This window comes from Solanum lycopersicum, chromosome 9 (genome assembly GCF_036512215.1).
Source record: "Solanum lycopersicum chromosome 9, SLM_r2.1".
NCBI lineage: Eukaryota > Viridiplantae > Streptophyta > Magnoliopsida > Solanales > Solanaceae > Solanum > Solanum lycopersicum.
In genome coordinates this window covers 68,221,669-68,236,388 of record NC_090808.1, presented here as the reverse complement: position 1 = coordinate 68,236,388, position 14,720 = coordinate 68,221,669, and the positions used below count along the sequence as shown (strand labels likewise).

Genomic DNA, 14,720 nt, shown 5'->3' with positions numbered 1-14,720 from the left:
GAGCATGAACTCTTCATATGGAACTTCTCGATGCACAAATAGATTTAGTGGGGGCTAATGTGAGTATTGAACAAAGAGACTTTTAATTAATTGTACTCTTCCAACGTATGTCAACATTTTTATTGTCCAAGAAGTAGTAGCATAACATGATTTTTCGTTAGCAATTTCACCTTTTAAAATGAGAAAGGAGAAACAATGTGTTTTTTCGTTTCTCAATATCTTTTTAAAAAAATGTGTGGGGAAATATAGAATAAGGAATGAAGCTATTCAAAACAAGCTAGCGAGAGTGGCCTTTGCGATGGAAAGAATAAGAAAGACGAAATTGAAATAGTTCATACACGTGAAGAGAAGATGCAATTATGCCCTAGCTAGTAGTACATACGAGAGTTTAGCTATAGTGGATATGTACAAATAGGTTTACGAAAGTGATTCAACATGACATAACGCACCCTACAACTTATCAAGGATATGATTCTTTAAAAAGAAGATTTAGACTTCAAATATAAAAGGCAAAAGGTTAGTAAGTCGATCTTGTCTAGTTTTCTATTTAGCATTGTTATTGTTACTCTCCAAGTATCTTATTCTTAGATTTAAGTATTACTTATTGTTTCCTTTTCTTCGGTTAAAAGTATTATTTTGCCATCTTTTTTATTGTTTTCATCTTGATCTTTTTGTTATTATATTTATTTTAACATACTTGTGTTTTGTTAATATGCTTTACTTATCGAGATTTTATCGAAAATTATTTTAGATATGAGATTACATTAAATATGTTATTATTGTTTTTATTGTCTAATTTTAATATATGGACAATTTCCTTTCTAGCAATGAAAACGATATCTGATTGTTGATTAGAGTTATGCATATATTAATAATACAAAAACTATATATCATGTAAAATTTATTCATGTATTAGTTTTATCGTCTTTTAGTATATATATTACAAAAAAAACATCATAGTAACATTGGAAAAAGGTCAAAACTACCCTTAAACTATTCGAAATAATTTAAATATACCTTTACACTATATTTTGTATAAAAATGACTGTCCGTCTATCTATTGGACCAACAGTGCCGTTCCAGTATAACTGTTAAACAGAAGGGCGCTCTTGGTCCAATAATTAGACGGAAAGGACATTTTTCATACAAAATATAGTTTAAAGATATATTTAAGTTATTTCGAATAGTTTGAGGGTAATTTTAACCTTTTCGTAGCAACAATTTTATATTTTATAGAAAGATGAAAAAGAATAACCATACATTATAAAATTTATTTTATGCTAGATTCTACATGACAATCATTTTTACTTAATTTTAATACATGAATAACTCGGCTCTATCCAACAACCAAACACTCTTTTTTACGAACTTTGTACTTTTGTGTGTTACGGTGCACGGTAATAATGAACCTTAGCCAATCAAATCATCACACTCGCTCCTCCATCAAGAGCGTGGAAAACACGTAAAGTCTGATTTAAACTATCTTTGAATTATCAACACTCCACGTCAGCGAGTGTTGTACACTTACCAAAGATGCGAGTGGTGCTATCTCCCGTCAAATTCAAAAACATCTAAGGGTAGTTTGGACATGGCACTGTAACATCACCACCTCCATTTCTCCCAAATCAAACCCTAGCTTTGCTTTTTTTCATATCAAGATTGAGTTTTTCTGTAAAAAAATTGTGGGGTTTGTGAATTATCCATTAAAGGTTTGATGTTTACTTGAATTCTTGATTCTTGAGTTTGTTATCATTGATTTGCATTTTGGGGTTTTTTTTTTTTTTGCTTGAAACACAATTATTTGAAATGGGTAAGAAAGAAAGAATTTTTTTTTCCTTTTTTCATATCTAAGGCTAGGCAGAATCTTTCTAATTTCCAGATTTTAATTTATTTTTTTTTTTGTATCTTTTGCTGAATTGTAACAAGGGTCATTAATGGACTTGGGAGATAGTGATTTTGTTATCTGTAGTAGTATCTTGTGTATGAAAGATTTAATCTTTGTGGTTATATGTGGTCGGTTTGTGGATACTCTACCCTCCCTGGACTTCACTATGTACCATTGTTCTTGTGTTTGTTATTTTGTGTTGTTAATTATGATATGTTGATTTGATTCTGCACCTTATATGATGTTATGATTTGTGGGGTAGTTTTTGATTTGTTACATTTGTACACCAATGTGATGTATCCGCTCGCGGCTGTGCTGTGCAGATTATGGATCATTTGAGTTGTGATAATCAATTGGATATTCCTGATACCCCTAATAGATTAGCTGCTAAGGATATGAACGGGAGGAGGTATGCCGATGTAGAGAGTGATTTGTCTGCATCAGGGAATTCAGTAAATGGGAATGGTGTTGCTGAGAATGGAAATCAACTTAATGATAATGGTTTTGGAAGAAAAAGGTTGTTTATGCGTCCTCCAAGAAGAATTTTCATGAAATCTGAATGCGATGCAAATTCATCAGCTTTTGGTATGGGAGATTCTTTGCCTTCTAGAAATGGTGTTCCGTTCAAGGTTCCCTCAATTCCTAATTCCAAGGAGAAACATAACTTGCATCTTGCTAAAAATGGAATCACAGAATCAAAAGGTCAGCAAGACCGTCCTGTCATAGACCTGGCAAAGCAAAGTGGGTCGTCGACTCGTGTGTTTGTCAAGTCTCCTGCAGTTGGAGTACATAATATTGGTCAAGATGAAAAATTTAGATCGCGATCAGCCGTGATGAATGAACACTCTAATTTGGACAGTACGACTTCCACACCATCCAGCAGTACCAGCAAAGGAAAGGAAATTGCTGATCTAGCTAAACTTGGTTTATATAAATCTCATGGAGAAAAGGATTCTACCATTGATGCACAGCTTGGAGCTCGGAAGGATGGTTCTACATCTCTTGCTAACTCACCAAGAGTAACTGGGCAGAAAAGATTGGTCCGAAATGGATGTATATCCCCTATGAACATAGCTAAGGCTAAAAAGCCAGCGGAGATGGAGGATAACAGTATTTTAATCCATGGGCTAACTGATACCAGTCTTACAGCATCATCCCCTGGTACAAGCTCAGTTAGTGCTAAAGAAATAATATCTAACGATGGTACCTCTGTGAAGGGTAAGGGGGTGGTTATCCATTCTTCCTCTTCAAAAGAATGTGACACAGGACATACGTCTAGCAGGTATGTAATTGGTGAACATTGTCTATATATTCACATAAAAGATAGCTTTCATTCTTTTCTGTCAACAGTTTATATCAAATTTACTAGGCTGTTCAAATAGGGAGAAAGGAATTTTGATTTACATCATGTATGACATTAGTGTAGCGTGCATGTCAAGATGTCCTATAGTGTAAGCTAATTACTTTCCTACCAAGGATCTACACTTTGATATTCAACATGGAACCCAGTTAAGTTTGTTATCATGTATGGATTGATGCATGGATTTAAACATCTGCTCCCGTGATGCATCTGAATTCAAATCTGCATTTGGACTTATTTGCTGTGCCAAAATTTATTCAGAAAAACTTATATGTGCTGTGAGTAACTCTATTTTGGCTAAAATGAGTTCTTTTGTTAGCGCTTGCTGTATCTTGTTGTATGAGATATTACTACTCCTATGTAAACTTAGAAATGGTATGTGACATTATTCTAGTCATTTTACATTATTACTCATAATCATACCTCTCTATCCGAGGGTCTATATGAAACAACCTTTCTACCCACATATGTAGGGTGAGTTTTGCTTGCATTCTACCCTCCCTAGACCCAACTTGTGGGATTACACTGGGTACTCATAATCATACCTACTTTTGACTGTTGATTTATCTCCAACAATTAACTATTGTCCTGGTAAAGGTCTCATACAAAAGTGTTTTCATTGGAAACCAGTGATTCCAGTAGAGATGTGTTCAGAAGCTTTGACGAATCAGGAGGATGGAGAAGTACGCGTAACCGCAGTTCACACTTGTCATTGCCCAATCTGCACAGGACTGTAGAAAGAGATAGTGCACACTTTGTCACTCATCCCAGTGGGAGTAGGGTGATGAGAAGAGATGATGCAACTAGTTGTCATGATTCAGCTTCTATTAGACATCTTTCTGGTATATCTGAAGGGCCAAAGGGACCCCCTGCTGAACCTCAATGTCGCCAAATTAATGGTCATCGTACTGCACCAAGCACAGTTAAGAAAAGACTAAAGCAAGGACCTGCCTCAAGCAGCCATGGTGAATGTTCTACATCAGTCTCTAAGGATGTAGACATCATTTGCCTTAGCTCACCTGAAAGTAGGGTTAATACAAGGTCCACAAGAAACCCGAGTCATGTAGGTACGGACGTAGAACCAGTGATTGTAGTGGACAGTCCTTCCTCTACCATAAGACATGAAGGCTCTCGTGTTGTCTGTAGCAGTAGTAGGAATGAAGATGCTAGAGCCAGTCAAGTAGATGCTGATGAAAGGCTTGCACGGGAACTCCAGGAACAGTTGTACAATGAGGTCCCTTCCTTCGGTGTTGGCGAGGTAGTACACTTTATGTAGAATAGTTTTAGTTATTTTCCATCAATATTTAGCTGTTCTTGTCTTCACACCATGCTTAGATGTTTGATAAGTTTTCTCTTCTTCCCAACAGATTGACGAAGATGTAGCCTTGGCTTTAATGCAGGAGGATTTCCGACGTGCGTCCTCTGGATTAGAGAACCAATTATCTGGTCCTGTATGTTGGCTTCCTTACATTTTATTCTCCTCTTGTACTTTCCATCACTTGGTAGTAATATATGTGCCACTTAGGTCTAATATCGATATTGTCATCTGACATTTAGATATCTATACATGATGTTTCATGTTTGAAAGCTTTATCATGCGTCCAAGTTAAAAACTGATTTTTAATTTCCTGCTAAAATAGATCTTAGGACACTAAGTTTTTCTTTGACATTAATTGGTATTGAACCATCTGTTTCTTTCTAGTATAAGTACTTATGATGGTGCATATGGAACCAAATTTATCTTCTCAAATGTGAGGGGTAGCATTGTTAGAGTCTTTCTGGGCAACCTTGAAGCTAGTAATAGTGTAGGCTGGGTACATTGCGACGCTTAAGCAACAAATACATATACCTGAAGATGATGATATATGAAAATTAGAAATTTAGTAATAGAAAGTACTTACTATGGAACTTAAACTTCATCTTTGCTTATATGAAAAATCTTAAACCATATTGTATCTTAATATGTATATTTTTTCAGATTACACCAAAAAGTTTAAGCCTAAAGGTTTTACAAATCTAAATTTTATGAAACTTAGTGTTTCTGCCTTAGTTAAAACATATATTGTTCCTAGCTGCTCTCTGAACTGTCCAGAATGAGGATATGGGGATAGTGTTTCGAAGTGTTCTGACCTCCTTGATTTTCAGCCCTCCGGCTAGCAAAAGTATATCCAGCAGTCCAAAGAGATTAAGGAACTTTTCCCCATCCGGGCATGCATGCGTCAGGAATGCTTCACACACAGCAATCAAACCAGATTAGACTACTTTAGTGGTGCTCTCTTTCTACAGTATTTCTAGGGTCATGGTTCCAGACTTGATGAGTAGTTTGTGACAAGACTTCACAGAAAAATAACCATCATTCTCTTTTCCAGATTGTTGAACCTGGTTAAGAAGAAAGTTCCTTCATTCTCTCCATTTCTGTTAGTAGCCCGAGCTTACCAATCAAATTCTTAATCCTATAAATTTCTTCTACTTATCCCAAAAAAAAAGTCTGAATTTAATGTCCCGTTTATTAATTTGACATTCATCTGCTGTGGCAAAAACTAAATATCAGGAAGGATTTTCCTTGGTGGGAAAAGATATGTTACAGGTTTTCTGCCAATGTGTTCTGATAATGCTACAATATGAGAGGACGTTATGGGTTTTGACCAACCGAACAAGATCTGTTACAGGTATTGTGCACTGGGACCTTCCATACTCCCGTAACATACCTAAAGACCTTACTCATTCTCTATAGAACTTCCATAGCCATAAGATATTCAAGTATTACTCCACAATTGCAATCTCAGATTATTAACACCTTGATCATCTTCCTTATTAGATCCTGTCACTGCTTACCACTTTGGCAAGTAGAATTCCTACCACCTCCCAATATAAAATCAGTTGTAAACTGATTTAGCTTCCTTTCTGCTCTTTCATAAGTAGGGAAGAACATGACACTATAGCATTAACCAGGGATATGAAAATCTAAGGTTTTCATTTTGCTCTTTTAATTTGTTGCTGGTTTAGTATTTCCATCTTATGTATCTTTCAAATTTTAAATATCACTGATTAATGAAGAAGTTTTCTCATTAATCTCATGATTTTAGAGTGATCTTATATCAATGTTCTTCAAAATGTGCATAGAAAAAAGGCCTTTAATTCCTATTCTGCTTTCTTTCTGTAATGATTGGGCCTTGACCTCTGACTGAAATTCTCTCTTTTCCTCGTCTAATTTTTGGGATGTGGGGATTTTTGTTTAGAATGGATCATTGGTCACAAACTTACGCAGAAGGCAACCAAGAAATGCATCCAACATATCTCGTAGAGCTTCTCAAGCTCGGGCGTCTACCTCGAGTAGGATGACAAGGTTGAGGAACAGTTTCCCTGGACAACCTCGTACTATCTCATCATCTAGAGGAAGAAATTCGCTGTTTCCTCCTAACATGGATGTGGACATGGTATTATAACTTGCACTTTTCCTCATGATTTTGGTCAGTAATATAATATTTAGTCAGCTGAAGTTGTGTTTCTTATCATTTTACATGCTGCTTGTGTTCATTTGGCTACAAGTGACGGGTTTTTAGAGATAAATGTGTGCAATTAAATCAATCAGTAGTAGTTCCACCAATTATTAAATTATATAGTCCTTACAGAAAAATCTCAGTATGCATTTTATGCTAAGAGGACATCTATAGTTGGACCTAAAGCACACTTTGGAAGCTCTTTATACTCTCTTGTGCATCTCCTTGGCCTGATTGGTTCTTCTGGTCTGCACTTTCTGTTGTATACTTCTCCTTATAGACACGATCAGCTTCTTCAAAACAGAACTTCAGCATCAAGGAGATGCTCTTTCCACCTAACTTAATAATTGTATCATTTGACGAACTGATGGAAATGGGAAATGTCTAATTGTTGACGATGTATTTGCTTAATGTGTGTCCATTTTAGCTAACCTAGAATGTATGATTTGCCTTTTCTGAATACTGCAGAGGATGCATATATTGGAAACCTTAGAGGCTTTCAGTAATATGGATGTGGACAGGAACCTCCTTCAGACTCAGCGCGACTTCAATGAGTAAGTTTTCTCATGTTTATCAGTGTTCATGTGTTCTTTCTGATAATGAAATTAATTTTTGTTGCATTAAAATGTAAATAGAGCCATTGGCGACTGAGTGCTTAGAACTCTCTAATGTATGTTATTAGTAGACTTCCCCTCCTATATCCATGTAACATAATTTGATCCTTTCTGAAGTTAAGGTCCAAGGGTATGGGTTACTACAGGGAGATATGTTTTTTCGTGAATGTAGTGTCTGCGTGTTGTAAGCTTCTTTGTTGTTTTATGTGATCCACCCTTATAATGGCGGTATTACTATTACCTCTTCTTAGCATTATTATTTTGGTTTGGACAATCTTTTCTGTGCTGTCTAACATGTTCTTTCCTTTATTTGGTTTAGGAATGACTACGAAATGTTATTGGCCCTTGATGAGAACAACCACCAACATGGTGGTTCATCTTCACGACAAATCAACAACTTGCCACAGTCGACAGTTCAGGTAACCATGATCTCTTTGTTGTGTCGAATCTTAACCTAAGATTAAGCTTTTGTATCGCCTTGATGTTTTCCCATAATATTCAAACAACTGTACACATAACAGTTGTTTGCTATACGGGCATCCATCTATTTATCCACTCTAGGAACATCATTGGAATTGTAGTATTACAAGTACAGATTTTTGTTTGCGTACTGCTTAAAGCTGTGAGCTTGAAGTACATGTTGCTCACCCTCTCTAGCTCCTTGCAGAATGAGAGTCTTCAAGAACCATGTGCTGTTTGTCTCGAAACTCCAACCATAGGGGACGTTATCCGCCATCTCCCTTGCTTACACAAGTTTCACAAAGACGTAAACTTCTAAATTTTCTTCTTCAGAGTGTTGTTATAAGTTTGTTAAGCAACCAACGTTCTAACGCTCATTGAACTTACTGCAGTGCATTGATCCATGGCTGAGTAGAAAAACATCATGCCCAGTTTGCAAGTGTTCGATATCATAACCTGCTGTGGAGATGATATGTGGAATCCATGCCAGTTGCAGCTTAGATTTTGATACAAATCTTTTACTTTTTGTTCAAGGTTGTTCAGAACAAAGTGCTCTCTTTTGCTATATGGTTTTCTTCAATTATTTCTCTATACTTGATGTTAAATGTCCCAATAGTTGGATGAATTCGCCAATTATGGATAGTACATTAACCATTCAACCATGGATGCTGCGCGATAGAGGGCTGAACTTGAAGAGTGAAGTGAACTATGCTGGCTTAGCGGTGTTTTTCAGTAGCAAGCTATGATTTAACGACCCCCAAACGTTGGTTGCCGTGAGAAATAAATATTACTTACTTCTCAAATCTACTTAATGTGTTTAGTATATTCAAACTTGGGCATTATGATTTAGGAGTCTTCACGAACTGTTTATGTTAAATATATGGTGCAAAATCAAACTCACAATTCATACAGAGTAAATCGAAAACACCCTCCTAACCAAAAAAGGTAGTAATAATCCTAAACGTAGTAATAACATCAACGTACACTTTACTACATTAAATATATTGTAACAATGATCAAAAACTCGCTTTTCGATAAATAAAAATAAACCATATAAACACTAAGTCATTCATCAAGCTCAAACTCAAATATAAACCGATACCGATCGCCTTAACATGTACTAATCTGCATAAGGAAGCTGTTTTTTTATTATCTTAAAACCAAATGAAAGGAACACAACTGTTCTTATAGTAAAAATTCAACAGAGAGAGACCAAGTTAGTGCAATTCTAGAAAATGATCTCTTCCAAGAAATTTCTTAAAGAACTACACTTATTTTTTTCTTTGTAAATATTATTCAATGAAACTATTGTGTATGCCTTCCTCTCTTTAAAGAGCATCTTTAGATAGAAGGTGGTTGTGGCTGTCAATTTTACGGGCGTTGCGTAGCTCATCGCAGGAGTCTCCTCTTTCAAAGACTGCAGCAGCACCCATTCCAGTGCCTGTTGTGAAATGCAAAACAAGAGCATAAGATAACCATTCCAAAGGTTCAATGAAGGATTTCAGTCTGGGCTTTTGGTGTGCGAAAGAGCAAAGAAAGGAGAGAGAAAAGATTACCTATGCACATGGACACTACACCAAAGCGGCAGTCTTTCCCACGGCGCTTCATCTCATGCAACAGCGTTGCAACACACCGTGCACCTGTTTTGACAATAGAGAAAGCATTCCTCATCAGGATAATCAATGATGTAAATAACTAGCAAGAACATAGAGAACTGTCCCAATCAAGTATTAAGAGTGGTTTGAATGTGGAAGAGGCCCTACAAGTAAACCTTCATTGATCTGAATGGATAGTTGTTTAGAGCCAACTGATGACAATTTATCATTATGTCTAAACTCGCAACAAAATTGTCGTGGTACAGAGCAAACTCATAGATGACACTTCCATTTGAAACATCGCAATTACTATCGTATGGAACGGTCAAAAATTTACCTGTAGCACCCAAAGGATGACCAATGGCCATTGCACCTCCATTGACATTGATCTTTTCTGGGTCAAGTTCAAGCTTCTTCCGGCAATAAACAAATTGTGATGCAAATGCCTAAACAAAAATCATAGTAAAAAAACTGTACAATGGGTTGAAGAGAAAGAGCTTATGAATTTATGCAAATTACCTCATTTATCTCAAAGAGATCAATATCTTCAAGTTCAAGGCCTGCAGATTTGACAGCAGCTGGAATTGCAACAGCTGGACCAATTCCCATAATGGCAGGGTCTACACCCACCGCAGCAAAGGTTCTGCATGAACAGCGGGAGTTAGTTCTCTTTTAAGACGAATACCAAAAATAGAAAAAAGATGCAAAAACTGTACGAGCTTTACCAGACTAAGGTCAGGCACGAGAAGGAATTGTAAAGAAACCCAATAAGCGTAAAGGCAATGATTTAAGAGTTTCTGACGGTAAGTAATGTCACTGCAACTATAAATAGCATGTGAAAAATTAGAAAGGGGAATACCTGAATACACCAAGGATAGGAAGTCCCTTTTGCATTGCAATGCTTCTTTTCATTAGCAGTACAGCTCCAGCACCATCAGTTACTTGGCTGGAATTCCCTGCAGCAAAAGAAGAGAACTTCATTAACCATACTCCAACTTAAAATTACATTTCGGACTTGAAGACTACTAAAATACCAGCAGTAGTAGTTCCACTCTTCTTGAAAACTGGCTTCAATTTTGCCAAGTCTGACACACTGGCATTTGGTCGTATTCCATCATCGACAGAGATGGTTACCGGTTTCTCATCTCCCGTTTTTGGGTCAACAATCTTTTAGAGAAGAAGATAAAACATTAGAGGGCGTAGTTGATATACCTACTACTAAATTCCAAGTGATCAAAATTTAGACGGATGCAACCTTCGTGGCTACAGGAATTATTTCATCCTTGAATTTTCCAGAAGCAGTGGCCGCAGCAGCCTTACGATGTGAATCAACCTAGCATCACAAATAAAAATGAGAGGTTATAGAACACCAAATACACCAAATAGACATGGTCATAAATTGATGGTCTATTTAACTTACCGCAGCCTGATCTTGTTCCTGCCTTGTCACACCAAAGCGATGTGCAACATTTTCAGAAGTAATACCCATAGGAAGAAGACAGTCCTGAGCTTGTACCATTGACTTAACCTGAGATCAAATGTTACAGGTTATGGCAATCTTCCAGTAGCACTCATCTCTACTGAAAATAAGCCTGACAATTATGTAAAAAAAAGTGTAATAATATGCTTCAGTAAAACGAAGATATACTTTTGGGTTGACTGATCCTTCCCAAGCCATTGGGTTTGTGGTCATAGATTCCAATCCCGCACCAATACCTGATTTGTGAGTGATAAGTCAACCAAAAAATTAGAAATGGGAAAAACACAATATACATGGTATACAGCTACAGTGCACTTGTAAAAAAAAGAAACGGTAACACACCAATGTCATAAAATCCAGCTTTAATAGCTGCAGCTACATCAGCAACTGCTTGAAGGCCTGATGAACATTGCCGGTTTACAGTTCTAATTGGCACGGTTTCTGCTCCAGAGGAAGAGAACTTAGCATCTTGAAACAAGACCTCATACATAAATGACGATAATTAAAAACCACCTACCAGGAAAACCAGCATAAAATGCAGCCATCCTGCATTCACTTGCCCTCTGGGAACCTGGGGCCAACACCGAGCCAACAACAATATCCCCAACTTCACTAGGGTTCACATTAGTCTTTTCAATCACCGCCTGTAGTGAAGATGTAAAGAAAAATACAGGTAAATATCTTTGATAATCTTGGCCGGCAATCCACAACTCAGCTTAGTTTAACCCACCTTTAGAACTGCAGCAAGTATATCATCAGGATAAGTATCCTTGAAGCCTCCTCTCTTTGCTTTGCAAAGAGGAGTCCTATACGCACTGCAATAAACAAATAGGTTCTCACAGTAAAGATACCATTGAGAAATGAGATGCAACAAAAACATGAAAAATGGAAGGCCAAGAAAGCAGTGCGAAGTTGTAGCTCGAGTATCAACTCAGAAACTAAATCTAGAGATGTCATTAGCTATAACAACTTACGCAACTATGACAACATCATCTCCAAAAACGGAAGTTCTCTGGTAAGCAGCACTGTCTCCAGCAGAGCAGACAGATGCCTGGTTGAAAATTGAAAGAACATAAGGAACAAAGATATAATGTATTACTTTTTAAGACACCTGATGTTTGAAATTAAGACAACCCTGTTTACTACTCAAGAAAGTAATAGACTTCTCATGAAACCTCGGATGCACAGTGAAATGAGTATTCAAGAACAAGCCAATTAACCAAAAAAAAGGACTCAAGTATTACAATAATACACTATAAGATCAACTGGATATTCTTGTAGTTGCTAAACATATAATTGTCAAATTTTATAACATGATCAAACATGATAAAGGCACATCCACCATTGGACGTCTAGTCTAGGATTCACCGTCTTTTATATCAATCATAAAAAGTATTCCCTTATATCTATGAAAAAAAACAGCAACTCGAGGTGCCTGTTATGTAGTTATTAAATTTTAAGTTGTGGGGCGTTCCTTCACAGTTCACACAACACAAATCAATTTGTCAGCAGATTGCAACTTCTAATTATACTTCTGTTTTTCCCAAGACACCAATTAATATACTTCTGCCGTTCTGCGCTAACTCAGAGAAACAGTTAAACTACCATTGAAATTAACGAAGTCAAAATATATATCCATTTTCTACATCGGTAATCGTCCTGATAATTTGCAGATTTCTAAACATCAAGGGAAAAAAAAAAGAACAAGAGTAGTAACTTTAAAAGTAGAAAGGGTACACCCTAATTAGGAAAAGAAGAACTTGAAAAGGTATACATGTCATAGGCTTTCTGTTTTCCAATTATAGTATTCATTACAACTGTACCAAGTTGCATTCCCAAAAAAAGATAGAAAAAGTTAATAGGCCGTCAGATCTGCTGATCCGATGAAATAAAAATTCCATAACTGTATTAGAAGCACTATACAATAATTGATGTTGCCCCCTAACCAAAACATGAAGCAATTAATAGCTTCTTATCTCTAGGCCATCCACCTATGAACCTAAACAAGAACTACTACTTCACCATAGCCACAAAGACAAAAACTACTACTACACCATTAACCACAAAGAGAAAAACTACTACTAAACCATAGCCACAAAGACAAAAACTACTATTACACCATTCCCATAAAAGACTTACAACATTCGAACAACAACATAGCTAGTGAAGTCTCACAAGAGGGGTCTCGATCTCGTAGAAATAGACAAGCTTAAAGACTTAAAACTTTCGAACAACAACTAAATAGCTCATGTAATCCCATAAGCTGGGTCTCGACCTCGTAGACATAGACAAGGTTAAAGATTCAAACTTTGATCAAAACAAACCATATACAAATCTGGAAACATAAAACTTCCTCTTAAAAAACATCAAATCGATCAAACTGAACCATACCCACATAAAAAAAAGGGATCATCAACACTCCAACTAACACAATTAAACAAATCAAATCCAAAATTCTACTGAAGACACGAATCAAAAACACACCCAAAACCACAAAAACAGAGTGAAACACAAATCAAAAACAAAAACCAACACACACCCACATCATTAAATTGAAATCAAACCACAAAACCAAATCAAAAACTGAAAAAAAAAAAAAACACTCACAGAAATAGATGATTCAATGTTTTCCAAAGAAGAAGACGTCTGTGAAGGACGTAGATGTTGAAGAAGAACTCTTTGTCTCTCGATTGCTTTATCCATAATTGTTAATCTCAGATTTCAACGAGTTGATGATCCAATACAATGAACTGAATTTTCTAGACTTCTCTGTATATATATAGCAAAGAGAAAGGCGGTCCACTTTGTATTGAACTTCGCAAAATCAAGAAAAAACGTAAAAGTTTATCTTAAAAGTATGGGTTGAATAATCAAAAGATAAGAGTTGGTGACGCTATTCGTATATTCTTTTGGGGCTTAGGGAGCTACATGACAAATCTTTCGAAAAATATTTTATTTATAAACTCAAATAATTCGCAAATATTTTTCGCTAAATAGATTATACGTAGAATTGGATAAGTAAAAATAGACATAATTTAAAAAGTATGATTCGACAAATAAAAATGAACATAAATGGTAAAATTGAATTACTTTTTACTTAAAATCCGTTTAATCATAGATTTTTCAAATAAATTTTGATCAATAATTTGACAAATAGTATTTGCTGATATAATTTGACAAATAAATCAAATTTCTAAATATCAGGAAAAAATTAATATTGGGTCAAATCTCATTATTTGGATCTTTTAAAGATTCAAATTTTATATCAAGTTTTTTATCTTTACAAAAATATCCTTTATAGAATTGTTTATCCTATAATACATTTTTTTTAATGTGAACACAAATAGTAATAAAATGTTTAGAGAATATAAAAGAGAAACGAAAATGATTACACAATTGATTTTGAATATTATATATTTTGTATATTGTATAAAATGATGTTTGTTACACTCACGAGACTTCGCTAGTTGAATTCCACACGTCATCGTCATGAGTGATCAAGAACGTCTTGAGATGCGTGCCTAGTTGATTAGCAATTGACAGCTCTTTCTATTAAATAAAACAATAGTTTGATTAGCTGTTGAAAATTTATTGATTCAATTAATTTATAGTATATAGTGTTTAAAAAATTTACACATTTAAAATACATTTTTATCAAAGATTAATGTAATTGTATGTAAATTAAGAATAATAGCATGAATTACTCGTGATTTAATGAATCAAAAAGTCTTTGTTAAGAATAATGAATTACTTGTAATTTTATTAACAACATTTAGAGTACATTGAACCCGAAATTTTATATTATCAGCATGAGGCAATATATTCAT

At 35.5% G+C, this 14,720-nt stretch overlaps 2 protein-coding genes across 2 annotated transcripts; one reads left to right on the top strand and one right to left on the bottom strand.

The window, feature by feature from the left end:
- Positions 1 to 1,486: 1,486 nt before the first annotated feature.
- LOC101256220 (uncharacterized) lies at positions 1,487 to 8,621 on the top strand. Its single transcript, XM_004247781.5, has 9 exons — positions 1,487 to 1,709; positions 2,209 to 3,167; positions 3,876 to 4,503; positions 4,613 to 4,696; positions 6,485 to 6,682; positions 7,214 to 7,299; positions 7,679 to 7,778; positions 8,027 to 8,125; positions 8,211 to 8,621. Exons 2-9 carry the CDS (start codon positions 2,212 to 2,214, stop codon positions 8,271 to 8,273), a joined length of 2,214 nt encoding a protein of 737 aa, XP_004247829.1. The 5' UTR covers positions 1,487 to 1,709; positions 2,209 to 2,211; the 3' UTR covers positions 8,274 to 8,621.
- Positions 8,622 to 8,944: 323 nt separating this feature from the next.
- On the bottom strand, positions 8,945 to 13,868 carry ACAT5 (acetyl-CoA C-acetyltranferase 5). Its single transcript, NM_001366033.1, has 14 exons — positions 13,501 to 13,868; positions 11,868 to 11,944; positions 11,624 to 11,708; positions 11,411 to 11,537; positions 11,236 to 11,334; positions 11,062 to 11,129; positions 10,834 to 10,941; positions 10,669 to 10,746; positions 10,448 to 10,580; positions 10,273 to 10,369; positions 9,933 to 10,056; positions 9,751 to 9,859; positions 9,375 to 9,458; positions 8,945 to 9,259 (listed from the first exon to the last, which is right to left on the bottom strand). The coding sequence occupies exons 1-14, from the start codon at positions 13,594 to 13,596 to the stop codon at positions 9,147 to 9,149; spliced, it is 1,398 nt and encodes a 465-aa protein (NP_001352962.1). The 5' UTR covers positions 13,597 to 13,868; the 3' UTR covers positions 8,945 to 9,146.
- Positions 13,869 to 14,720: the final 852 nt, after the last annotated feature.